The 27,821-nt window shown below is 36.1% G+C and overlaps 1 protein-coding gene and 1 long non-coding RNA gene across 2 annotated transcripts in view; both read left to right on the top strand.

Annotated features, from left to right (window-relative positions):
* Positions 1-27,821, top strand: part of LOC140743346 (uncharacterized) — a 466,218-nt gene that overhangs the window by 106,480 nt on the left and 331,917 nt on the right. The gene's annotated exons all lie outside the window — the stretch shown is intronic.
* On the top strand, positions 92-9,940 carry LOC140743337 (thrombin inhibitor hemalin). The gene is made up of 5 exons (XM_073074508.1): positions 92-279; positions 704-791; positions 6,722-6,831; positions 7,709-7,802; positions 9,804-9,940. The coding sequence occupies exons 1-5, from the start codon at positions 153-155 to the stop codon at positions 9,925-9,927; spliced, it is 543 nt and encodes a 180-aa protein (XP_072930609.1). The 5' UTR covers positions 92-152; the 3' UTR covers positions 9,928-9,940.

The following is a 27,821-nucleotide window of genomic DNA, read 5'->3' as shown; positions in this document are numbered from 1 at the left end:
GTGTTACAATGCTACTGAGAATATTGCAATATTTATTTTTTTATTTTCCATTCGTTTATGCATATAACATGTCGCATTTGTTTAGAAATGAAACGTTTGTGCCACCTGCTATAGTAAATTTAACGTATTCACTTCGAAATACATCAACGGAAATGCCAAAAAGTTCAACTTACAATTCAACAACATCTTCATTGTCGACCTTAGCACAGAATAATACAATCACGAATTCATCGTTTATGGCCTCTTATAATAATACAATGAAGGAAACGTTACGAACAGGTAATGCTAGGTTTCTGTTTTATGTAGTAGTAAAGTACTTCATTTCGAAGGTGGTTCTACCACCTTTCTGCCCTGTGGTTCGTCCGGCGGCACCACCTATTTCTGCCTGATAAGAACAGTGTTCAGAGCTGCTGTGTTCTGGTTTGAAGGGTATGGTAAGGGAGACAGATTTTTTCGAGACATACCGGCTTAATTCTCTGGGCTAACGGCGCATTTGTGGCTGACCTCAGGTAGGAATCTTATATTATCTGGCGTTGATCACAGATATCCGCGGGCGTCAGTAGACACTTAACATCAGGTGGACAGCATGCTCGTCTGCTAGTTGTATGTTATTAAATAAAGCGAGCAATTGTCACTCATTATAGACAGTTTTCGTAAACTTTCCTCTAACAACATTCATCTATTTTGTACCTAATGCTTACAGGCAGATTAACTGAAAATAGTCCTGAGATCTTCTGTAAGTTTCAACCGAATGGTTTTGATTGCGACGAGAGCGGCATATTTACTCCAAGGTACCTTCGATTACTTTTTAAGAGGTTTAATAAATAATTTTAATTTATTTTGGAAAACGGGAGTGAAGATAACATATATGCCATCAAAAACAATGCTTGTAAAAAGATCCAAGTCTCGCCATTCAATTCTTCTACCGTAAAAAGTCTTGAGATCTATGTAATACCAAGCCGGTAATGTATGCAGTCCCTACTTAAGGGACCTTCTGTCTTAAGGTATTATCTCACTATCTAACCTAACAACATCTCATGGGACCATACCAATTTTAAAAATATTTTATGTTCTAAATAAATTAACGTGGCAATCGTACTGCAAGTCACATTGTGTTTTCATCTTATCATATCGCATCACACAAGTACGATTGCCACGTCAATTTATTTAGAACGTAAAATATTTTTAAAATTGGTATGGTCCCATGAGATGTTGTTAGGTTAGATAGTGAGATAATACCTTAAGACAGAAGGTCCCTTAAGTAGGGACTGCATACATTACCGGCTTGGTATTACATAGATCTCAAGACTTTTTACGGTAGAAGAATTGAATGGCGAGACTTGGATCTTTTTACAAGCATTGTTTTTGATGGCATCTCATTCCTTTTTGTAGATATTTCTACTCTTTTCCTTTCCGGTACCTTCCACTAGTTGAATCTCAACAACAGATTTTTTAAAGGCAATTAAATTGTTTAGGTAGTCTTTGTAGTTATGTAAATAATCTTGCCATTCATCATCACTTTCATTCGAACATGACAATAAATTAAATCTAAAAAAGTTACTATTTTGACAACTGAAATTATGCCCGTTATCCTCAGGAAAAACATCTTCTAAAAACATCTCTACTGATTGTGATTTATTTATTGGGATTTAACGTGTCTTCGTATTAAATAATCGACATCCCTTACTTTCTTCTGAATATCCGACAAAAATCATTGGTAATCTTTCACTGACTTCGTCGGACTCCGGTTTTTGATATAAACCACAGTATTTACTGCCCTTGCTCAAATTAGTTTCAATTTATAATAGACTTCTGACTTCTGAAATGAAATGAAATATTTATTTAATAATGATAACATTCGTTTTAGACTTCTCGCATATACAATAATAGTTCTGTTAGCTGTTTCAACCACAACAATTTGTTTAGGGGTATATAGTATCGCCTTCTTATGTAGAATTCCATTTGTTGATAAGAAAATATTGAAAGCTCTATTACAAAATGTCGTCCCACCATCTGATCTCATACATTTGTTCGACTTGCTAGTTCCCTTTTCAACACTTTATATTTTTGACATTTCTTAAAGACTCACTCTTATGTTTTAGAAAATAAACATTCATCGTGTCATTCGAGAATAATAGTCGATAAATAATAACATGTACCTTGAACCGTTGAGTGAACTAGCTTCCATGGGACTACATAAATCTGTATGTACGATCTCCAGTATGTCGTTCGTTCGCGTTCAGAGGTTTGGAAATGGTTTCTCACTAGTCGTCATATCCGTCGGTAATGTTCACATTATCAAGACCAGTCATAATATTCTTTAAAATTCGCATATATTCCGGATTAATATGGGCTAGTCTTCTATGCCAATATTTATTAGACATTGTCAAATTACATATCGGTGATTTGACAAATTGTATATATACCATTTACGTTGTGGCCAGTTGCGATGATAATATCTATAGAGTTACTAATAGTGCAACCGTTTTTCAAGAAATTAACAGTAAATCCTTTTTCAGTAAGTTTACTCACCGCTAACAAATTCATACTTAAAATTATTTATATTAAAAAGGTTTCTTATAATAATTTCCACGTTTTTTCCGGGTAGGTACTACCACAAAATAAAAACTAACAGAAGTCAATCTTCATACAAAGTGGGCTGGAGTAACGCACACGTAGACACCACTTACCGACTCGTTATCTCGGGGGGACTCGAGCGCATACGTGCGCGACTGTCAGTTCATTTCTGACACGCGTTTGTAACTGTTTTGTACAAGCAATGGAGCAAAAAAAAATACCCTAATTGTGCAATGGACGGTTGTTTAAATTCAACGTTAAACTGTGGATTTTCGTTTTTTTATGGCTATCAATTATCAAGCTACTAGGAGCTGATATTTTTGGTGATCATGGCAAGAATATGTTATAAAGTGGATATCTAAGCTCGATTTATATAGTAGTTTCCTATTTCGAATCATTTGAAACGAACTTAACTAAATTTTTGTAATATTGCGTTGAAATGTTACGTACCTAATATTACGTAAGTTGAAAACATGATTTTTTGTTCGTATATATATTGGTTTGTCTTTAATGCCATTTGGTAGGTTTATGTCTAAAACGGATAGGGCAAAAGGAATTGTGTAATTAGGGTAATCCGTTTAGAAGTTATTAGGGATTTTCTATTGTGAACATTGTAATTTTTTATGTGCTTACATATAAAAATTATTTTCATAGACATTTATTTATGCTCAATAAGGCCGAAATTTGCCTAAACACTTGTTTCCTTGGAAACAAACTTATTATTATTTTATAATGCGGTGACAGTTGCTTAACCTCACGACAGTTATTGTATTTTGTGTATGTTACCGTTAGATTGTAGAATACGTTAGCATACACATTAACTAGGCTTAAGATTAGCTAGAAAATATGCAGATTAACTATGTAGTTAAAATTCGAAACATCTTTTCAGACTTGTTCTTAGGGCTAAAACACATACCTTTTTACGACACGACAACGTATCGTGACACATAGCGACATCGTGCCGCAAAGCGATATTGTTTCGTGAAAATATACAATGTTTGTCGTAAATTCATGACACGACGACGCATCATGGCATGCACGGGTCGACGTCAAGGGGTGAAAATTGATACAATCTTCGTTTTGTACTTTAGGTAGTGGGCAAGCTATCTGCGTTTTAACTGATTTAGGCACATTAGCCGTAACATCTAGTTTTTTTCTCATGACATTTGTCAGAAATTCGGAATGTTTTTGATATTATATAACTTTTTAGGGTTCCATACCCAAAGGGTAAAAACGGAACCCTATTTCTAAACTGTCCGTTTGTCTGTCTGACATAGAGCTCTATTTCTGGAACCTTAATAGATAGAAATTTAAAAATTTTACGGAATATGTATAATGGTGGCCGCTTTAACAATAAGTACTAAAAGTAAAAAGAAAAACTTTCAAAAAAGTGTGTGTGTGTCAGCTACGACGCACGATTGGAGTTTACTCCTTACGAACGATAATTATGATATATATCGAATAGAAAAAAGGGTAAATGAACGCATCTGCTAAAATGATAAGAGAAACAAACATATATCTGTAATTATTCGGATTATTTATATTACTTCAATAATGCGTATTACATAAAGTATGTTACAAAATAATATAAATAATAATAATAATAATAATATATAGATGTCTACAATAGATGCTACTATATGCATTTATTATACAGCATGCATACCCTGTACTCGGCAGCAGTATACAAGTTGTGGCTGAACTTCGTAATACGCAGGCGCGCAACACACATGTACAAACATACGCACACATTCAACTCTCAGACTGGAGGTAGTGAACTATACAGTGAGACTACGAAGTATCGCGCAAAGAGGAGACCCCGAGAATGAGATACGCTGTGTAATGTATTCCATCTCATTCTTTTACACGTGCAATCCTACAGATATACATATATGTTTGTCTCTTTCTACGTAACGCCTCAACTTTTCGTGTTACACTTGATTTTACTCCTCATAAAATTTCCGTACCGGGCCTTATAACTCAAATCGTTTCTTAAGGAGTAAACTCCAAAAAACTTTCAAATAAAGGAGAGTTGCCATACAAGGACCTTCTTTTTCTTTATGAGGAGGAAATCTTCAAAAGGTACTCGACGACGTGAGAGTGACGCCGGGTTATGTGGGACTTTAGCCGCACTAAAATCCTCCGGTGGCCGTCCTCAACGTTTGTTGGAGAACTCCGGGATCTCCGACTGAACGTAACAGAAGTCCTTTAAGCGCGATGCCCCGATCGAGCTCTGCCCTGGGAGAACAGTTTTCGCTGCTCCTAAACTATCCGGTGTTCACGACGGTATGCGACTACACATACCGCCGTCCTTCCCGGGGACACTTATTGGACGGTTCGAGCTCCCTCTTGCCACTCCCAACTCCGGAAGCCCCCTTGTAGTCGCTTCTTACGACAGGCACGGGATATCGTATCTAACCCTTTTTTAGTCCAGGAACTACAGAGACAAACATATAAGGACCTGCTATTTTTTAGCGTTTTTCATTTGAAATGTTCACAATGCATTATATGGCTGCTATAACATCAATTAGTAAAAAAAAAATAAAATAAACAAATATTTTTTGTGGTACGGAACCCTCAGTGTACGAGTTCGATTCGCACTTCACCCATTATTTGAATTGAATTTAAATTGAAGTTGGAATTGAAAACGTCTTTTGTCTCGAGAATAAAAACAATTGACGTCGCCTATAATAGTAGGGGAGCCCAAGACGGGATTTCGAGAGTGACTCGAACGCGGCAGATTAAGATATGGGAGATACCTTACATCCTATAGAGTATCTTAAACTATCCATTTGGGGGGTTCAACCAGGGAAGTCCATCAGACTATTAATAAAAAATCGTATTATCTATAGTAGCTTAATTACATGCTGAAAACAATAAATTTATAATCTGATGGTTTGAGGGCGGCGTTAGGAAGTAATAAGGTTGCAAAAAATCTATACCTGGACATACTCGAGTGCGGTATTTTTTTTAATACGAAGGAAATAATGCTAGAAAATATGCACTATCTGATAGCGCCATTTATTAGCATGGATCCCTGGAAAGTAATGGTGTACAACAAACTAAAGGAAAAGGCAAATTTTATGGAAAATACATTATTCTTTATATATTCTCATTCTATTTTTTTTTTCAAATCGTCAGTATAAAAATCCCCTCCGCTAAATCGTCAGATGAAGGGTTATGATAAGTAAAACATCAGCTGGAATTTCCTGTATAATAATCTTACGCCCTCGAGTGTGCCAAGATAACGTTTTTTTTTGCATTTTCGAAGAGTCACTGACAGTCTTTCGAATCGAATCGTCAGTCTTTCGAATGGGGGACTCATCTGGGGTAACTTCATATGCCCTTTGAAAATCTAATGTGCTGGTTACTTTTTTTTCCATTTTTACCTCTCGTATGGCTGTCCCCCTATGCAAACCAGCAAATAAACATATTTCCGGCATCAGAGATATATACTCTATCACTAACCTGCCGCGCCTTGAGTATTTCCCACGGTGAATCGAAAAATATCACACAACCTTTTCTTCACTGTGTAATCTACACAATCGTATACGTCCTATTGACACTCGAGTTTCTACCCATTTAACATCATGGGCTCCCCTACTACTCGTACATTTCGCGGACAGAAACACAGATTCATTAACTGCAAATGTAACTTTGTAATCCTATATAACTTATATAGGATACAACGTTATTTAATGTAGTTGGTGTATCTAGATAACTGGACAGAAATTGCAAAATATTTTAGTTTTTCCATGAGTTATATACTAAACACTAATTGTATTCTCAATTTCAACCTTCTATGTCTGCTGGAAGTGCCTTAAACTTTTGATGATCGGTCAGTCAGTCAGTGAGTGAGTGACAAAATTACGAACTTTAACTACTTATAATTCTTAAACTACTGGTTCAAATTGAATGAAATTTGAAATGTACCGTGTCTATACAATGCTTGCTTGGCTCCTGAAAATTCAGGCTTCTAGCTTCATATGCAACGAAGTTACAGGGGGTCAAAAATGGGCCGAATTGCTTCGGGAAAAGTATGGTACGGCCGTGCCGCTTCTTTTGGCTCGACTTGGCGGAGGCACTGCCGTGCCTCCAGATAGACACTAAAGTAAGTTGACTTAAAATTTTATGTGGTTACCAGGTTCTATTACGACGTCAAAATGGAAAGTTGCAAAACATTTTATTTTGGACAATGCAGATTCGATCAAAACAAGTTCGATAGATTACTAGACTGTCATGACACGTGCTTAGGTAATACGTATATCAATATACTATTTTGTTTGATAAACTAATGCATAAATAAATAAATATCAAGGCATTGTATTTTAAGATCAAACTTTAAAGTTTTTGTTTGTTTTAAAACATTTACTTTTGCACTATAAGTATTTTGAAGGTGTTAAGCGCTGCTGTGTTCCGGTGTGAAGAGTGTGGTAAGGGAGACATACTCTTCCGAGGCGTTCTAAGCTTAGTCCTCAGGAGTAGCGGCACATCTGTGGCCGACATCAGGTAGGAATATCTAATTCTATCGGTTGATTACATATGTCCATCGGCGGCAGTAGTCACTTACCATCAGGTGGACTGCATACTCGTCTGCTACTCCTATATGATATAAAAAAGTAGGGTTACCAGGTGACTACAAAAACCGGAAAACATTTTTTTTTTAATTAATGAGAGAGTTCATGAAATCCGAAAGTATACTGTTATATTTTATAAAGAATTCTCGTAAATAAAAAGTTTGAGCATGCCGGTAAAAGGAGCTACTAACGCAACTTAAAGTTGTTCTTAATCATGAAGAAAATATTCGAGGGTCCCTCGTCTTATATTATATAAAGTATCGATAATAGGCATAATGTTGACTTAGACATGAAGTAAGACTTGCTTTCTAAGTATACAGGGCAAATATTTCATGTGGGCCTTCATGCCCATATTCGAAACTATAAGAAATAGCGAAACATGTTGAAAGGAGTTACGTGGTCGATTTTGATACAATATAAAACTGAATCATTCAAATTCTTTAAATATATTTCTCTAGCTGGGAATCGAACGGGATCAGTATGAAAAATATTCACATTGTACATTCTTAATCCTTTCTTTCTTAATTTTTATGAATGTGTTTTCGTTACAACAGATTCCGGCAAACAAGATATACCCGGAACTTTTCCAGCAAACGTGTATTGTAAATTTCAACCAGAGTTCGGCAAATGTAATGATTATTTTCCTATGTAAGTAATTATAATCGGTATGTCGTATACCTATCTATAATTATCTTTTTAATGTAATGGAAAAAGTAAACATGTTGCTTGTCATATAATGTATGTGGTCCTATTCTCTGATGCATTGCTAGCTTTTAAGACTAAGTTGGGAAGATAGTAACTAACTTTGACTAAACAAACTCTCCTAACCAAACTGGCCGTAGACTGCATGTCCCTTTGATTACAAGAGTTAACCTGTCATGTGAGGAGATTGGGGCATAGTCCAACGCGCTGGCCAAGTACGAATTGAAGGAATACACACACCTTTCAGAACATTTTTGTTTGTAGGTTTCTTTCACCATGAAAGCAAGTATTCATTTTTTTAATTCACCAACTTTGAACAATCAGAGGTTCGTGCCTGGGCTTTGAACCTCAGAACTCCTGGTCCAAAGGCCTTATATTTCAACACTAGGCTATCAATGCTATATGTAAAATTGATGTGTCGGACGTCTGTATGTATTTGTTCGTATTGCACGACTCATGATGCGAAGCATCAGAGAGTGCTTTACGATCGAAAATTTGGCGGCTATTTTTATTATTATAGCCTTGATAGTTCACGGAATCAAGATATTTTGCATACTATTGTCGAGATAATTTAATGGAGATTAATTCCATACTTTTTAAAAATTGATTTACTGCAATAGAATTGGAAAAAAACACCAAAATAGGTCAAAAAAATTTTCTGTCCGTCATGTGTGAAACCTGAAAACACTGTAACTTGTGAAAAAATCCATCATTTGAGTTAATTTTTTTTTAATTCTAATCGACGATTGTAGGTCACTGAATGCGAATGATTAATTAATTCAGTGTCGTTTAATTGCAATTAATAAAAAACGAAAACTGTATATCTATAGATATTATGTACATTTATTCCACCAAGGGCGCTTGTGCAGTACCTTCTTCCTACTACAGCTGTTTTTTCGGCAATTAATTTTGAACGACTTAAGTTTTTTTTTTTTTTTTTTATATTTGATAATTAAATGAGCATTATGAGTCGTGCACTTTTGGATTTTCCAAACTTTCAATAAGGCTACTTTCATGAGAAAAATATTTCCTGTTTTAATATCGTTAAACGCAGCCAAGAGTTCTTCTTAATGGATAGTCACGGAACAACTACAAACAATTTCCTTTGCGAGGAAACAAATAAAACAAGCTTAAAAGATGGGTATCATTATTGGAATAAACAGCATTACACCGAAATAGCTTTACATTGCATTAACAAACACTTTAATTTCTTGAAAGATTTAAGCAATTTAAAATAAATCTTCAGTATATCTGTAAAACCCTACCCGTGGGCGAATCCATTGATGGATAGGTGGTGAACCTATGATTTTCAAAATCATGGGCCTATTATTTGCTTTAATGATAAAAGAAAACTTTGTGAGGAATCCTGCATGCCTAAGAGTTGATTACAAAAAAATCTGAACAGTGCGTGTAAAGTTAATCAATCCGCATAATGTATGGGCAGCGCGTTGGATTACGGACTAAATCCCTCTCATTCTAAGACGGCTCTTTGCGGTGTAGTGGGACAGTAATTAATTGACGACGTCCTTCGGTTTGCGGATACCTATTATACACAGGAAATCTAAAAGTGATAGGACCAATTCCAGTTAGATACCGAAAGCCCCATCACCACACCTGTTTCTGCTTGTTATCAGCAGTTTAGCGCTGTTGCGACAGAACAGAAACAGGCTGCTGGTGATCGGATATGAAGAGTGTAAGAGATTGGCAGACAGTAAATGTAAAGGATCGAAGATTATACGAAGCGTTCCAACTTAGTCCTCAGAGGTAGTAACGCATCTATGACCAACAAGCCTACCGTACGGTCCATATAATTGCTTAAGTAGCAATTGTGATCACGTAGTCCACGTGATCAAGTCCAAGCATACGCTTGTTTCATCTTCTGCTAATTATATAAAAATCCTTATTGTAGCGCTCTGAGTATAGAAAGCGGTATGTTTTATATTTCAGGTGGTACTATGATGTGTCGAGCCGTGAGTGTAGAGGGTTCTCCTACAGCGGCTGTGGAGGTAATTTGAATAGGTTCGCGACACATCTGCTCTGTGTAAAACTGTGTAATATCTTGACGGATTAAATAGTGTCATATTTATGGAATTTTATTTCTTCTCTCATTTATATTGAAACACCTGTGTCTATTAGATTGACCGCTATCATTTAAAAAAAATATTGTAATTTAATCGTAACCTCAGTACTTTGCAAAGACTTTACTGGACAAAGGATGATAGTGGCTACTTTTTTAACTATGTGTTCAAAATATACTGGTTTCATGCGTATAGCTTAAAGTACCGCGCTAAAGTATGCAAGCAAAAACCTGCAAGGATAAAACTATGCAAAAGTTTTAACCAAGTAGTGTGTTCATAATATAGTAACCACTGTTAATGTGTGTATTAGCTTGGTTCACTTAGTATTTACTTCATTTATCATTGTAATGATCATTATTCAGTACTTATGCTGGAATTTCCCAGAAACGTATATTTAATACTTTATTGAGACCAAATTTTCTCGCATTATTGATGGTTCACCATTTAAATTGACGACAAGTTTATGCCAATTACGTAATCATGTTTGGAGATACAACTCCATTTTCAAGGGACGTATATGCTAGTTAGACTTTAATTTAAAGTTAGCTGAGTATATGTTTCAACCATTAGTAGAAAGCTCAATTAATACATTTACTAGTAGAGAAAACTTGATTTAACTCTGATAAGCGCATGAATGTCAATCAATTAGATTTTTTGCACTTACAAAGTAGCTAACAATAACATTATTCCAGATCCATTGTTACAGATTACATTATAGCAGATTCAACGAAACAATCATTTCATTGCTCGATTAAAGTCAGTGAAACAACAAATACATCAAGTCAGTAATAGAAACTCGAATAATATTTTATAGAGATTTATTCTTAGTGAAATGTAACTCTAAACCCAATTTTATTACGCAAATAAAACAAAAAGAAATTCAATATTTTATTATACGTTTCGGCTTTACTGTATTACAGCTATGCCTCTTAAGGCGTTTCAATTTATTTACATCACTTTTTATTTTTATCTTTGTACGCACATATCTTTGATAGTTTTACAAGACCCTGTGACCCTGTTCAAAGATACGGGTACGTACGTTGTCTGTACAAATATGGTATAGAGCTTCTTTGAGATTATAAATACTATCACTTTTAGTGCTTATTTTAAGTATCCCATCGAAACTAAATATAAGAAGCCTTAAGCATATTACTTTTCCTTTAACAGTATGTATGTTATAAAGGGTTGGGTTTTTGATCCATTTTAATATAAGTTTTACTAGAAGTTAGAAGATTTTATTAGGACTTTCAGTCTAGCTTCTTATTACTCCTAATTTGTTTTTGGATCCTGCTTAAAAATAAAATAGAAAACACCGCGCACAAGGTACGAGAAACTAGCACTATAATATGTAGGTTAATTTTAGAGTCTGCAAACCTTAATATAGCAGCGGTAAACTGCTCGTAGCTCCTACATGCGCACTCATATGTGTGATTGCGTTGGCACCGGAGTCTAATCACGGTGTTGGTACCAAGTTTGAAATTAATATTACACACTCAATACACAAATACGAACTTTAAAGATGATTTGCAGCCAAGGGTCAATGGGTTGGCCACATTGCGCTTTATAACCGATGGGTATGAAGTTCCTTAATGGAGACTACGTTTGGGCAGAATTAGTACAGGGCTCCCTGACCAGGTGAACGGATGAGAGACCTGAAGAGGACGGTAATCGCTGGATTCAGATGGCCTAAAATCGGTCGGACTGGCGCAGATTAGGGGAAAATTATTTCCAGTAGTAGTTTAAAGGTTGATGGATTGCAATGAAACTTAGTTTAGTTAGGCAGAAGTTTCCCTTTGTTCCAGTAGTATCGGCTGAAGAACCGATAATATGGTGTAAGTTTCAACCAAACGGATACGACTGCAATGAAACTGGGAGGACTACTCAAAAGTAAGTTTATAATTTTGACAGGCAGATAGACGGACAGACAGCCAAGGCTTAATAAAAGGGTTCTATCCAGATACAGCGGGTTCTTAGACCAAGACAAATAATATTCTAATTTCGTGTGTGTTTGTCACGTTTTAAAAGTAGCAAGTGAGCTTGCAACAGGTGGACTGCATGGTAAGTGAGAGCAGATGCCTAAGGACTTATAAACCCAGATTGGATTGGAGTCCTGCGTGAGGCTCCAGATGTGTTGCTATACCTAAGAACTAAGTTACAATGTTAACCCGGTTTAAGATTATTTTCATTACCACACCATTCTAATTAGACTAGTAATACGAGTGGCAAGGGTATTTCTGGAGTCGAACCAACTCTGGTTCGACTCCAGAAATACCCTAGTGTACCCTGTGCTAGAACACTCGTTCTACCACATTTTTAATTCCTTCGTCAAAATATCGTTGACTTGAAACGATTTGTCTTTAACTGTCTTGAAATGTGACCATATTATGTTTGTTCTCTAGTTTTTACTTCGATACGAAGCTGGAAGATTGCACCTTATTTGAATACGGGACGTGTGACAATGATCCGAACAAATTTGATACATTAGCTCAGTGTCGAGAGATTTGCTTGGGTAAGCCTACATGATACACGGACACACGCACAATACAAGACTGAAGCTCGATTAGTACTGGCTATCGCGTACATGATAACTTACAAATTTTAAGAAATGTGGAAGGGTGTAAAGAATGACTGCATTCTTCTCCGAGGCATTCCAGCTTAGTCCTCAAGGGTAGCGGCACATCTGTGGCCGGCCTCAGATCGCAATCTAATCTAATCGCGCTTATGTCCATGTGGTGTGGTCCACCATCAGGTGGGCTGCATGCCTGTCTGCTACTCCTATATTATAAAAAAAATTTGGGTGGTATTTGGTGGTGTGTATGTAGTGCCTTAGCATTGGTGCCATGCCACGTTCCTAAGTGTCTGGCAATGGGCATTTCTAACACTATCTCAAAGGAAATATCAAAAATTAGGCTTTGAACTTTTTTGTGAGAAGGCGTCGTATTTACACAATATTGGTATTACCTGATAGCTGCTAAAGCCAAAACATTCCAAACGCCATAGTAGCCGATAGCTGCTGCCCCTGCTGGGGACAGCAGGAGCAATGGAATGCGATCTAAACCCCTCAAACTGAGATCAGACCGTACCCAGGAGTGGGACAGTAATGGGTTCATGATTACTACTGCTGGGGACAGAACACAGAAAAACCTTCAGCTTTAATAAAATGACGTAGGTACGGTCACGGGCTCTTACTCAATAAAAATTAATTTCATTATTTCCGCTATGCTTTCAAACGGCGATAAATTACACAGTTCCATAAATTTTCTTTTTTGTAAGCATACTCATAATACTAGATAATCTACTCGTAGGTGCTATAAAATTGTATTTATAAGATATGTATTTACAATTACTACAATTGTGCATATTTACCACGTTGCGTTTACCAGATCAGTTGATATAGAAAATGGATAAGACTTATTTAAGAATATGTTCACAATTGGGAATTAGTACCTATTTAAATAAACGCATTCAAATCGGTCCATTCGTTGGACAGCTACTCGTACTACGTCACAAGCAGATACATAGATATATACGTAACTTACACATAATTACATTAAAAGCTTATATTTAAAAATATATAGAAAAAATCTTTAATACACAGAATTGTACATGTTTCATAAGAAATTTAAAAAATAATCTTTTACATCGCTAAAATACTTTTCTTTAAGAAATAGCTTCTTATATTTCCGGCCATAACTTCATAATATTTATGTTGTATTATTTTCAGAGTAAGATATTGGGTCGTTATATTTTCCTTTTTGTTTTTCAGAGGCGGGAGTCGGTGATATATACGGCAATGTTTCAGCTGACATATATTGTAGATTTCAACCAGACTTTGGTCGTTGCAACGACTACTATCCTATGTGAGTTCATAAACACATTGATGTACACTAAATACAATTTACATAAACAATACTCAAATATTCGGCTACCTATTGCTTTAAGTTATACTTCTTTAGAAATATTTTCTTCTTAATAATATGATGTATATGTATATCTAAGTCAGATTGTTTTTTATAATATAGAAGTAATATACAAACATGCAGTCCACCTGATATTAAGTGGCTACTGCTGCCAATGGCCATCTGTAATCAACCCCAGATAGGATTAGATATTCCTACTTGAGGTCGGTCACAGATGCGGCACTACTCCAGAGGACTAAGCTGGAACGCCTCGGAAAAGTATGTCTCCCTTACCACACTCTTCAAACCAGAACACAGCAGCATTTAACACTGCTGTTATGAGGCAGAAATAGGTGTGTAGTCGAACCATAAAGTGTTCTACCACCTTCAAAATATTAAGTTTTAGTAAAGACTGTAATCTTGAATCTTAAGTTGTAATACTTATTCTTAAATGACATATATACGTCTCCCACTTCTTTTTTTTAATATTTGAACGAGTGACACATATGTTTGAATGAGTGACTTTTTTAAACAATTGATAACCTTTGTAACAACATTTAACCAATTTGTTTCCAGGTTCTACTTCGACATAAGTACTCGGACCTGTAAGGGATTCTCGTTCAGTGGTTGTGGGGGCAATCTCAACAGATTCTATTCATCTCACGATTGCAACGCCATTTGTGCTCGCTTTACTGACGGGGAGTTTTTTGAAGAAACTGATACTAGAAACTGAATATAGTAGTAAATAATTAAAATATTATACATATTTTCATTTACCACTTAAAGGAAACCTTTAAAAGGTACCCTATGCCGTGGGAGCGGCACGGGGTTATGTGGGATTCTTACCGCACTAAAACGCCCCGGTGGCCGTCCTCGGCGCTGCGTAGAGGACTCCGGGATCTCCAGAGGAACGCAACCGGAGTCCTCTTAGCGCGTTGCCCTATCTGGATCCGCCTAGGTGAGCGTGACGCTCGCCACATCGTCAGGTGTGCACGACGGTATGCGACCACACATACCGCCGTCCTTCCCGGGGTCGCTGGCCGGGCGGTTCGAGCTCCCACTCTTGCCGCCCGCAACCCCGGAAGCCCTTTTTAGTCGCCTCTTACGACAGGCAGGGGATACCGTAACCCTATTCTGGTTCCGGAACTACAGGGACAAGACGCGTTGGTATCTAGCTATGTTTCTATATATGTATGTTATTATGTAGAAAAGACATGGTACCTACTTTCGGTGTCCAACCCTATAAATATAAAGGCATGGAAGCAAATTGAATTTAACAAAATACAAAACAGGCGAAATTTAACAGTAAAGTATGTATTCTATCCACAGCTATAACATTGATACACACACATTTACTGCGTTATACATAAAATTAATCCTATTATTTTTCATCCCTTTCATTATTAGGTTCGTTTTATATCAAAAACAAGCATACCATAACATTTAACCACAGAACACAAAAAGTACGAATCTAAAATGAAAAGTACAACCTCAAAGCATATTTCGCTGTATAAAAGGTTGCCTTTCAGAATACGTAGGCGCAAACAAAAAATAAAGTTTTTAATTAACCTATTTAACATGCAGAGATCTGCTTTTGAATTACCTATCCTTTTAGTGGTATAAGCAGTGCTGCGATGTTTTACTTGCGATAAAATATATCTAGGTTTTGTTCATTATTAAGTAAATATTCTATTGGTTATAGCATAATTACGTAATAATTTGTATTTAGCTAAGAAACACTCCGTCTTTATAATAAGGGAACTGGAGCTCAGTGCCCAGGGCCCCCGGCATGAGAGGGGCCCCGAAAAATCAATATATTCACATACACGGATCATTGTTGCTCATTCACTGGTCAACCCGCGTTAAAGAGTCGTTTGTATTCAGAACACAAATTTAAAGAATCCTCTTAAGCAGGTCTTTTTGAAATCGGCCACCAACACCTATCTATATATTTCAGTGTTATATTGCCGTAAATGTGTAGTGTTTCTGTTCTAACGATTGAAGTACCCTGTGCACCCTATGTCTACGAAGTTTCGGTTCCGTTCGGAAGTAATTTTGACGTAAGTTTCCAATATCGTCACATTCTTTTCAGCCGAGTCTAAAAGCTTTAAGCCATACAAGTTAGGGATTACTATCGTTGAATCTATGAGGTGCTCGTCCTAAACTGACATCTCTAGTTATTTGGAGTAGGAAATACCCGTAATAACGGAGAAACATATTACATTTACGAATTTTGTGCATACACATACACACAGAGAACAGAACTTCAGATTTCAGGTGTTGTGCATAGATTTGGTCTCGGGAGCAGAATAGAGTTACAATATCTCCCGCTTATCGTAAGTGGTGACTAAAAGGGGTTTCCGGGGTAGCAGGCGACAAGAGGAAGTGGCCGATATGTGTGGCAGCACATTATTGTAAATTCCCGGAGATGTGATGAGCGAAAACGCTCATCAGAGTCTGACCGAAGCAACGTGATTACTAGTAACTCTGAGATAGGTCACTGAGGTGGGCAAAATTCTCACAATCATATATACACTACACTACATACATACACTAGTGCATTAAAAAAAGGTGTATTGGACTAGTAACATTAATTAATAGATTTGAAATTCCGCCCGCTGACATATAAATAACCTCTTGTTGATATTAGCCTGATACTAGGACCATTTTGTATAGCTATGTCGGTACCGATCTACTAATTACTTAGATTTTATCAAGAAGAACGCTCAAAGGGACTTCATTACCAATGGACTCTTCTTCATTAAGGACGACACCGGCACGGCAACGGCAACGATATCTGCGGACCCATAATTGTTTAAAATTTTACTGCAAGCTGTCTCATTGCTCACCCACCACCCTGTCTCAATGACCTAGAACGACGCCGGCAAGCTGTTGTCGGCCGTCGTCAATGGCAAATGACGGTGTGGTGCTGGCATCTTTATGGTATGTATGCATACGTAAGGTTCCATAATAATGAAACGAGTACATTCCATCCTTTATATTTATCAATAAATACATTAATTGCTCCCTCTCGAAATGCCCAACTCGGACAAATTCACAACATGAAATTGTCAAAATATCCGGAATGGAATGAAATAGTCATAAAAAACAGACGTTTTCACAAATAAGAACTTTAAATATGATCTAAGTTTGTTTTTAACACGCTTTTATTAGCTTGGGTTGTATGTATGTATGTACGTAACAGAGTAACGGAATCTTTTAACCCGATTTCTATCCACTTTGAACATTCAGGTTAATTAAAAATTTTGAAAAAATATCAAATTCCGATGACAATACACGATTTTAATAATTTTGTACCATTGTCCGTATCAACATCCTCAGAATTAACGATTTTCGAGGCGACAGAAAGCTCTTTAGAGAAAGTTCACGCAAACTTACTAGATTGATTTTTAGTTTTGAAAAATAATAATGTTATTTCCCTATAACTCAAATGTACTGAAACATATCTATAATGCCATCTTGTAGAATGATTTTTAGGATTCCGTACTCAAAGGATAAAACGAAACCCTCCGCTGTCTGTTCGTGAGTCACAGGGCTTTATCTCTAAAATCGTAATACTTGATTTTTTTAACACGCTTTTATTAGTTTTTACAGACGATGCATAATTATGGTCGCTATAACAACAAATACTGAACATTAATAAAAAAAAACATAGTTCAAAAAACTGAAAAACACGCTTTTATGATAAAATCAACTAAAAAGTAGAAAATAATTTTCCTTAATTGATTCCTAGATTGAAAATTATTTTCTACTTTTTAGTTGATTTTATCAAAAAGCGTGTTTTTTTAACTTTATTTTTTTAATATTTGTTGTGAAAAAATGATAATTAAAAAAAATCATACTGTCCGTTGGTCTGTGTCTGGATGTTCCATCGATTAAGAAAGATATGCGCAATAAAATAAATTGTCTCTTTTTATAAATGGTTCTATTTAGTCTTAAGATGAACCCTATTGTTTGGTGTTATCAGAATCTGAATGGTTTAAAAGATATTAATCAAAATCTCCTGATAGAATATCGTTTTACTCGTGTCCCGTTTCTTTTCCTTTTTTCGAGTATCGCGTGTTGGTAATAAGGAACACTTTTTATTCCTGCAAGAGATTTAATTTATTTTTGACTTCCCGCTTAGAAATTCAAAAGATCTTCTTTTTTTTAATTCGTTTCACATTTTTTTCTTGTTTTTTTTTTAATTTCATTATTTTGTACATTATAATTGATGTACGAAATAAAAATAAATCTATAAAAAATGACAAATAACTAAGAAATACTTATTGTACAAAAAAAACTGTTTTGTAATTCAATTCAGCTGTAACGTTCCTGGACATCACGTTAGAAACCTATGCGGGTTCAAATAGTGCACACATTGGCACAGTTAGTGAAATGCTAAAGAACGTAAAACGTTTTGAAGATTAATTCTATGTATCTGTCTAAAATATCTATCTTATCATACTATAATATCAAGAGTTTATTCAATAAATAAAAAACAAACATTGAATATTTATGAAGAGCAAGTTATCTAAGCTATGTTGTTTGTTCAAAATCTTGTATATACATGTCTATAAATAAAAATAAAGAACAATAGTTAATTCCGCCTTATTGTTTTTGTTTAAACTTTAAAAAACGACGAAAAACAGAATGCAACTATATTGTTCTTTTACTACAGTACAGTACCTTTAGTATTTTTTTGGTAAAAACCGAAAAATACTATTTGGAAAAAAAAACGCAAAAAGTTGCTAACACTTCGTATGTTTTCTATATTGTGAGGGCCTTTCTCCTGTGGAGATCCGGTGAAGTAGCCCGCCTGCCCTTCCGTAAATCCGGCCCTGCTGGTTCATCGTAATTAAGTCCCACCACAATATTTCCGAACATAATTTAATAAGAAATCCCAAAGCGAGTGTCCTTGCACGCATTTGGGATAGTCATAGTTCACCAGGCTCACCAGATGTGTATTGAAATCCCGTATCTTTAAGAATATTGCAAAGATTTTTAAGAAAATTACAGTATTTCTGGAATACATACATAAAGTTAGTACAATATTTGAAAAGTGATCGATAGAAAACTCGCAGCTCTAATAGTGGAGAATCGCAATGAGTCCATATTCTTTCTATGTTTAACTCCATAAATCTCTTCTACGCATATTAGAAGAAATGTGTGTTTGGAATTGAGCTACAGAACTTCAGCATGAGATGACATAAAACATCTCCGAAGGTATAAACTATGTCACTTGTATTAATGCACTATTTAGTTCTATACAATTCGTAGCAAAATATAGTTAATGATATACATATGCTTATTGATTGTAAGGTTTTATAAGTCATCAATTTCTCAGTGTCTATCCGTGTCACGACTTATTTGGTGACGATAACACAAGTGCTTTCAATTCTAAAATTAATCAAAACTGTGTAACCATCAAAAACAAAGACGACCCACGGACTAAAATTTATTGTCCTAATAGAAACGTTGGGAGAAACGAAATGTTCGGGAGTTGACGAAGTTAATTGAAACCGGGATTGCCTTCTGAAAGTTACGGTTTCATCAATATAACAGATATTTAATTGGATATTTATTGTTGTGATGTGATCTTAACAACGCCTTTGAAGTATACGATTTGATTAGAGATTTTCGCATCCTTATAAAACAGACTGAAATGAATGATAAGTATATACTTGAAATTAAATTCTGATGAAATAGAAATTACTTTTGACTTGCTTAGACAGCGAATGAAAACATTGTGAGGACTCCTATACACCTGTGAGTTATTTAAAAAAAATCACAATGCACTTCACCAGCATTCCAGCATACCGATTCGCATTTGGATAGCGTGGTGGTCTATGATCTTTACCTTCTCGCTTCGAAAGGAGATCGCTGCCCAGCAGTACATAATGGTTTGACGACGATAATATGAATATTAATTAGTTACATTGGGGATACCATGTTCTGCATTTTTCGCCGTCAATTATACCATGTACTCTGCATTAAACTAGCTAACATGTAACTAAAACTTCACATGATTTTTTTTCCGAAACATATATTGAACAAAACTTTCCAAAGAGTGAAGGCCAAGACGAGAAAACAAAGTTGACCTTCCACACGCAGTGTCACGGCTAGCTTCAATATGTAGGCGACTTCAAACTTATTCAACTCAATAAACCTTAGTTTTTGGTATGTACTCGTATTATAATATATAATCCTAGTTTTAATACAATAATGCATGACTTCGATCACTAATAGGAACTAGTGATCGAAGTGCATGACTAATAAAACAGTGATTAACTACTGAGATTCTTATGAAGCGGTTGGTAACCGATAAGAGGCCGACTTCAGGTATTCATCTATATTCGTGGTTGATTACGGCAACGTGGATGGGTGTTACCACTCATCATCATGCGAACTGCTAGATAATATGCTAAAAATTCGTTTTAAAAAAAGGGTTTAAAGTATATTTCGACAAATTCATTAATGACATTCCAAGAGTTCGTGACACAGCGCCTACAACCCTTCATGTCTGCTTGACCTAGATCCCTCTCCGGTGTTTAGAGATGTCTGGTTTCGTGGTTTTGGAGTTGTAAGTTCTTCTAATAAATGTTTATAGTTTTACCACTGAACATTGAAATATATAGAGTGTAACATATTGTATACGAGAAAATTAATTTCATCAGACCTATTTGGATTGGAGACAGGTGTTCACGAACTGAATAGCACAATATGAAAGAAATCCATGCTTACTATTTCTATTATAAATAGTAATTTGAGCTACTGGCTTCCCTCTACATGTTAGTCCTTTTGCCTCTTAACATATTGTTGAATCTAAGTTATGATACCTAATATATTGAATAGTTCATCAAAATGGCTTTAGTTGGCTACTTTGTTATTACACGTACGTTTCGTTTGTGTAAAATTCTATTTCTTGGTAGCTATCTATTGGTATTAAAATATCTAAGTACAAAATATCATCGGAATTTCACTTTTAAAATTATAAAATACTCTAAATTAATTTTCAGCCTTATAATACTACTTGGTATCAAACCTTTTCTTTATTGCTCTTAGATCTCTTTATTGTGTCGTAAGAAATATTTTACATTTCGGATTGACGACACTAAAGCTAGGATGGATTGTACTCATGTTAGTGGCTTCAGTTTCTTAAAATACTAGTCAACTTACCTTAGCATGAAAAGTGATTCCATACTTGAACGCCTGGTCGGGATGCAGCGGGATCCTCGTGTCGTACTCGTCGTTCGGCACCAGGTCGTACTGAGCGGTGGACGGCATCTTCCTTCCCCACCGCAGCAACTTCAAGGGCACCCGTTTCCAGGCACCCGACTTCAGTATCACGCGTATATAACTCTCCCTGTTATTTTTCTTAAACATCGAGCCTCACAATCTCTTCCCGTCCCCAAGAAAAATCCGGTGTTTTTTCACCTGGAAAGAAAAAAACTGTAGTTAGTCTAGATTGTATGGTTTTTCTTTCAAATGATACTTAAGACAAACTTAATGCTAGAAGCTTTAGTCAGAGAATATCAAAAAAATAAGGTATGAGATAGTTCTATTAAAAAACTATTATCTAATCATTATGTGATAATATTTTTAGTCAATGATGAACTTGTTTATTTAAAAGAACACGTGTACCTTTCTTTCTGGACTTACACGTACCTACCCTGTCCCTGTAGCCCCGGGACCAGAATAGGGCTACGGTATCACCTGCCTGTCGTAAGAGGCGACTAATTTGGAGCTCCGGTGTTGCGAGCGGCGAGAGTGGAAGATCGAACCGCCTAGCAAGCGACCCCTGGAAAGACGGCGGTATGTGTGGCCGCATAGCGTCGTAAACACCAGACGGTGTGGCGAGCTCTGAATCTGGGCGGAGCCCGAAGGGGCAATGCGTTCAGAGGAATCCGGTTGCGTTCCGTAGGAGATCCCGGAGTCCTCTTAGTAACGCTGAGCACGGGCACCGGGGGGGGTTTTAGTGCGGTAAGAAACCCACATAACCCTGTGCCGCTCCCACGTGTCACGCCCACGGCACCGGGTACCTTTTCAAGGTTTACCCCTCGTCAACAAAAAAAAAAAGGTCTCCCCTACACACCATACTAATTAACGTTTGTTTTTAAAGACAATACATAATTATAATTCTGTCTTTATACTCTAGACAGATATCAACATGAATATTATCTATTGAATATAGTATACTAATGACTATAGGACTATAGTATACTAATGACTATAGGATACTAATGACTTTAAAATGAGGCCAATTTTGTTATTTTTCGGATATCATGAACTTTGTTTCACGTTATTTTCTCGGTAAAGCGCAACTGATAACGCAGATAGTGGACGTTTCAAATATATTTTTAAGTCGATTTTAGTGACAAAAAATCTATACACGTTGGCGCCCACGAACACGAGTTGTCGCCTTCCAAATAAAAGTGTGGAAAAATCCGGCGAAATGTTTTCAAAGTTCTGTGAGATTTTATAAAATTGAGTTTTGGCTGACTAACTACATATGCACGTACGCCTTAATTCGATACACTAGGGATGGTATGCATATCGTATTTCGGGTCTGCATATACGGAGTTATTAATACTATTATATCGGCCGATACAGTTACAGATATGATATTATTTCGGACCATTCGATAGTTTCGGATAATTACGGATATTTGTTTTTTAATAAATCGTGATCAGCAGTGATAGCTTAGTGGTTAAGAAACTCGGCCTCTCTTGTGGAACTACGCTTTTAGTTCTGTAGCAATGGTGATTTAAAATGATGTCCTTATGTGTATATGTTGTATCATTTTATCCAACTCATGAACATTTGCTATGATGATTCGATTGAACCGTTAAGCGATAATCCTGGTTATCATAACGCAATAACTATATCTAGTCGTAAGGGGATTTGGCTGTTAGTACATCCATCATCATCCAGTGATCCAGTCAACGTGGCCAATAAGACGAGATGTGTTAAAACTCTATGTTACTGTAGGGCTATTTATGGGTCGATTATGGCAGCGTCAATGTTCAATCAATTAATGCCCTGTAGTTGTGGTATGATCAGTTATGAAATAAGATAATTGGCGCAACGCGTCACGAATTCCGGCGTTTGCTTGATAAATGTTTACGATGCTGTGTCGCAAAGCACAACGCTCAGCAGAGCGGCGTTTACCTTTGCGGCACCGCGTTTATGTGCTGTAATTCACCCACTGTTGCGTATGGGTCTCCTCTCCAAGCGAAAGGTTACACCATGGTAGTCTGCATACAGCTTTGAGAACTATATTTTTAAAAACTTCCTGGTTTGAAGGGTTCCGTACGTTTGCCTTCATCGTTATAAATGATCACTAATTTCCGAATTGCAACCACTATGATATCACTGCTTCGTGTCGACCCAAACTGAATTCAATAAAGAAAGTTCATATAAAATAACAGATATCTATGGACAGCGATGATTACCAAGCAGCAGTTAAAGGGTACACGATTTTAACAATAGATAGATACGAATCGTTTATCAAGCATTACTTAAAAATGCAGTCCACAACAGCGAAACGAATAGTTTTAATCGATGTGTAATGGAGTCTCCAATACCCTCCTGAGTGAGTAAAATCATCGTGTTTCACCTTCGATTAGTAGCAAGTAGGTAGCAACCTTTAGTTATTATTTCGATGTAAAATATGTCAAATAAATAAATAATGATCGTCTATCAGCGCTTACCATCAGTTTCCAACTTATTTCTTGGTTAGTTTACGTATCGGTATAGTAACCCTTTTTTTTTAGGTACCTGACGCCATAGGAGTGACAGATATATATGTAGGTTAGGGTTTCCCGTCGTTGTATGAAAAAAACATTTTTTTGAGCTAGACTATGAGCAGATGTATCAAAAGTTGCGTAATTAAATTAAAGTAAAAAAATACAATTGCATGTCATCTTGAGGGCTCTACCGAGCCTTGAAGGTTTATAAATTTCCCATTTAACACACACCTAGAACAATAAAAAAAATCACGTTTAAGGAGGTTTTTTGTAATAAAATTAATAGAAAAGTTAGATAAAACGATAAAAACAATATAGAACTTATAATTAATAACAAATACTTGATATTGGAATTTATTTTTGTGTCCAAGATTTGGTCGTTTTGCTCGATATTGTGACTTCGTCGTATGTTTTAGACTTTGTGAGGCTGCTGTTACCTGTTACATCTTTCTGTAGATTGCATGTGACAGGGAAAATATCCTATAAACAAAATCAGAGCTCTTAAGCCATAAGTTGAAGATCCTTGTTAAAAATATGTTGAGGAACCGGTCATTTTTTGACCTGGCGCTCGAGACATACAATTATTTCGATGTAATATTTTTTTTTTTTTTTATATATAGGAGTAGCAGACGAGCATGCAGTCCACCTGATGGTAAGTGGCTACTGCCGCCCATGGACATCTGTAGCATCTGCAGCGCTTAACGCTGCTGTTATTAGGTAGAAATAGGTGTAGCGGTGGTGCCGCCGGAGTCGAACCACGAAGGGTTCTACCACCTTCAAAATATTATCTAGCAGAGAAGTTGATTCCTTGCCATTTTAATTTTAATATCTTGCGCTTAGTACCAATTTAATTTTAACCTAACAGAGGCCCCCTAAAGTGTAAATATAGCTTCTTAAAGAGATGGCTTTATTATTGATAGGTATGTTGTAAAATCAAGCACAATTTCTGGGTAGCAAATCCTTTTTTATTTTATGTTATTGTCATTGATTATAAACTAAATTTTGTACGGTTGATAGATGTTTGTTGCGTGTGTGTAAAAATGTAAAATTTATAAAACTTCAAAGTTAGGTAGAGCTCCCCAGAAGACACGCAAATGTAGTTGGTTGTCCCTATATAGTTGGTAGCTGCCGATCATCAAGTTCTCAGTATGGTTCTAACATAGTATAGACAGCAAATATGGTATAACAATTGCTTTTGCCATAAAGAAAACACTCGCGAGTCACAACAAAAAACTTGTGGAAATATGAGGATTTGCTGATTAAATCCTAACAAATGCGAAGTCGCTGGTAATGGGTTATTGTAAGCAAATCAAAACGTCGTGTTTGTATTGACCCAATATAGAAAATAAAGTAAATAAATGTTTAAAATTAAGTTAAGGAACAGTAATAATGAACAGCGAAATATCACCAAAAATGTCAATTTCGCAAAACTTTGAAGCTCGGTAGAGCCCTAAAGATATACTTTTATAATCTACGCTCAATTATGCAACTTTTGAGGGGTCTGCTGTTAAGAGAATCGAAAAAAAATTACGGGACACCCTAATGTAGGTAGGTATAGTCCGCGTGAAACTGCTAGTCCGCTCTGAATATAGAAATGAATCGCGTCGCCATAGCAAATTGTATGACTACACCTGCTCGCAACAACTTCAGAGCGGACTAGCAGTTTGGTGTGGACTATAGAAGGTAGCACTTGCAGTGATAGTGCAGTGGTTAAAAACTCGCGAGATTCGAAGTTCAAATACCAGGAGTCTTTGATTTTGAAGTTGCTCAATTGTTATTACGAGTAATCGATTAAACGGTAACCATCGCAAGGAGACGAGCACGCTTGAGAGTTTAAAAAAAAAGGTGTCACGGATGTGTAAGATCTGCCAATTCACACCTGACCTGGGCTGTAAGCTATGGTTTTGAGTTATTACGCCATAGTTAACAGCCTGCAACATTGAAAGTAGACCCGCGCCCAGCGGTGGGACAGTCATGCGTTGACAACAGATATAATTATTAGCACAAAATTCTCGCAGCTATTTTAACATTGGCATTCAGTCAAAATACTGCCAATTCTTATGTTTTTATCCTAGTCCTCGAATTACCTTACAGCAAATTAACTTCAATGTAAATTGAGTTCAGAGGCAATAGCCTTTATTTCGAAGCCAATTTTCGAATAGACCGACGTGGTATTTTCAGTTGCGCACCAAACGAACACAGCTAAAAAATGCAGTCAGATTTTTTATTAAATTTATAAAGTTGATTGAGCATGAGCACTTTACTTATTACAAGCGTTTTATTAAGGTCCGATAACAATATAAATATCTCAATTCTTGCAAATAACCATTTTAACTACTTCCACTTAAACTAACCTGTTTGTAAGATTTATTTACGTAGATAATAAATTCCATGAAAATACTATTAAAAATTATAATTATTCAAGTTTAAAATTATAATTATTTGATGATGACGCCAGACTTTGACCATAACAACGCCTCAGCTAAACAATAATAATATGATATGATACTGCAATGTTCGTAGTTGGAAACATCGCCATACAAACTTGTAGTAAGTTGCACGCAGCGGCGCTCGTGGCGTAGTTAACAAGGAGTAGTTTAAAACACAAAACTTCATAGTTGTATAATGCTTTGCTTTCCAAAAGGTAGGTACTTTGTTTACAGGAGTTGACCTCGAAAACTAGTAAGTAAATGTTATTAGTATGAAGTTAGTTGGCTCGTGTTCCCGAGATAGTTATACACATGGAAGTTGTTACGTGAGATGTTCCTGTTATGTATCGAAAACCCCCTGACTAATAAGCTCAATATTTGAACGGTCAAGACTTTACGTGTTAGATTGGACATAGAAAATTGGTATTGGTCCAGTTCTTTCATAACTCATAAAGTCGTTTACGATCCAATAAAATGAATCGGCAGATCTATAAGCCGTTTCATCGTAGCTCTGCAAATCGTTCGATTCTGCCATAACAATAGAGGACGCAAATTCAATCTTAATTTTGAAATTTATTAATAATCATAACTATTTGCCCGGAGCGATATCGAGCTAATATAGTTTAAGTCCAGGCACCACAAGGAAGTGTCTAATTAATTTTAAGTGACATTTCCCAGGTTCGGAAGACTACTTCGAAGTGGCCAATTTGAGTAACTGTCGATTGAGAAGTTGCGCTGAACCTCTTAATCATGGGCTAACATTAATTAGTTTCGCTGTGGTTTTCAGTGTATTGATCTGAGTGAAAAAAGCTTCGGATTGACTGCTTTTACGGTTATTACAAGCATCGAGGTGCGTGACTTGAGAAGCAACAGGTAATTACCCGGTGTATTAGTTCAGGAGTTTCCAAGAAGTAACAAAACACATTTCAAATTATATAATTATGTTGATAGTATAATCTTAACAATGAAATAATGTGCTATATAAAATGTACCTACCTTGGCGCGCGCGTGTCAGAAATTAATTTTCACATGCTTTAACCGTGAAGAAAGGTGACCCGATGCCTGAGAGTAATTATGAGAGATCATGTATAAAATATTCAAAGATATGTGAAGTCCAACAATACGCACGTGGCCAGCGAGGTAAACTATGGCCTAATCCTTCTCATTCTGAGAGAAGACCCGTGGCCAGCTGTGCGCCAGTAACGGGTTGACAACTTATAATATTTGTCTATTTTCGTTTACTTACGAAACTTCTGTTTCAGATGCAGACGTCACATATAATTGTATTGCTACTTAGCAAAATTCATTCACAAATACAACATTTCTTATATAATAATAATGAACTATAATAACAGCGACCACTATAAACATATAAATAAATAACATATTCATTACAAATAAATCTGTCTCTAACACGCGCGAGGAAGACAGCATGCTGACTTGACGAAAACAAACCATTAATGTGACACAGACATACAGTCGAGAATTTGAGAGCAATGCAGTGGGAAGTTTGTTATTTAAGGCAACAATGAATGATGTGTTTACGTAATTATTATATTGGAGTTTTTAGCAACAGTAATAACATTTTTTATGGATTACAACATATAATGCCATTTTAATTATTAATAAAATCCAATAATAACATATTCAGTAATCCCAAAAAGTATCCCAGTAAATAAGTAAATATGATATACGATTGCTACTCAATTTCTTTAAGAAAAATTCCTAGCAAGGTTTGAACACTTTTTATTACTTGATCAGTAGTAAACTTAGTACCTAAAACCTACTTAGATATTCCTAAGTACACTTC

The sequence above is a fragment of the Epargyreus clarus genome, unplaced genomic scaffold (assembly GCF_041222505.1).
Source record: "Epargyreus clarus isolate Ecla_fem2 unplaced genomic scaffold, WU_Ecla_fem_2.2 ptg000007l, whole genome shotgun sequence".
NCBI classification, from domain to species: Eukaryota; Metazoa; Arthropoda; class Insecta; order Lepidoptera; family Hesperiidae; genus Epargyreus; species Epargyreus clarus.
The sequence above is the reverse complement of the archived record's forward strand: the minus strand, read 5'-3'. Positions and strand labels throughout refer to the sequence as shown.

Bases quoted from the DNA above. Each gene is read 5' to 3' on its own strand.
- LOC140743337 (XM_073074508.1), top strand. From the start codon at position 153: ATGCCAAAAAGTTCAACTTACAATTCAACAACATCTTCATTGTCGACC. The intron at 6,832-7,708 runs GTAATACGTATA...TCGTTACAACAG, and splicing joins CTGTCATGACACGTGCTTAG to ATTCCGGCAAACAAGATATA. The intron at 7,803-9,803 runs GTAAGTAATTAT...TTTATATTTCAG, and splicing joins TGTAATGATTATTTTCCTAT to GTGGTACTATGATGTGTCGA.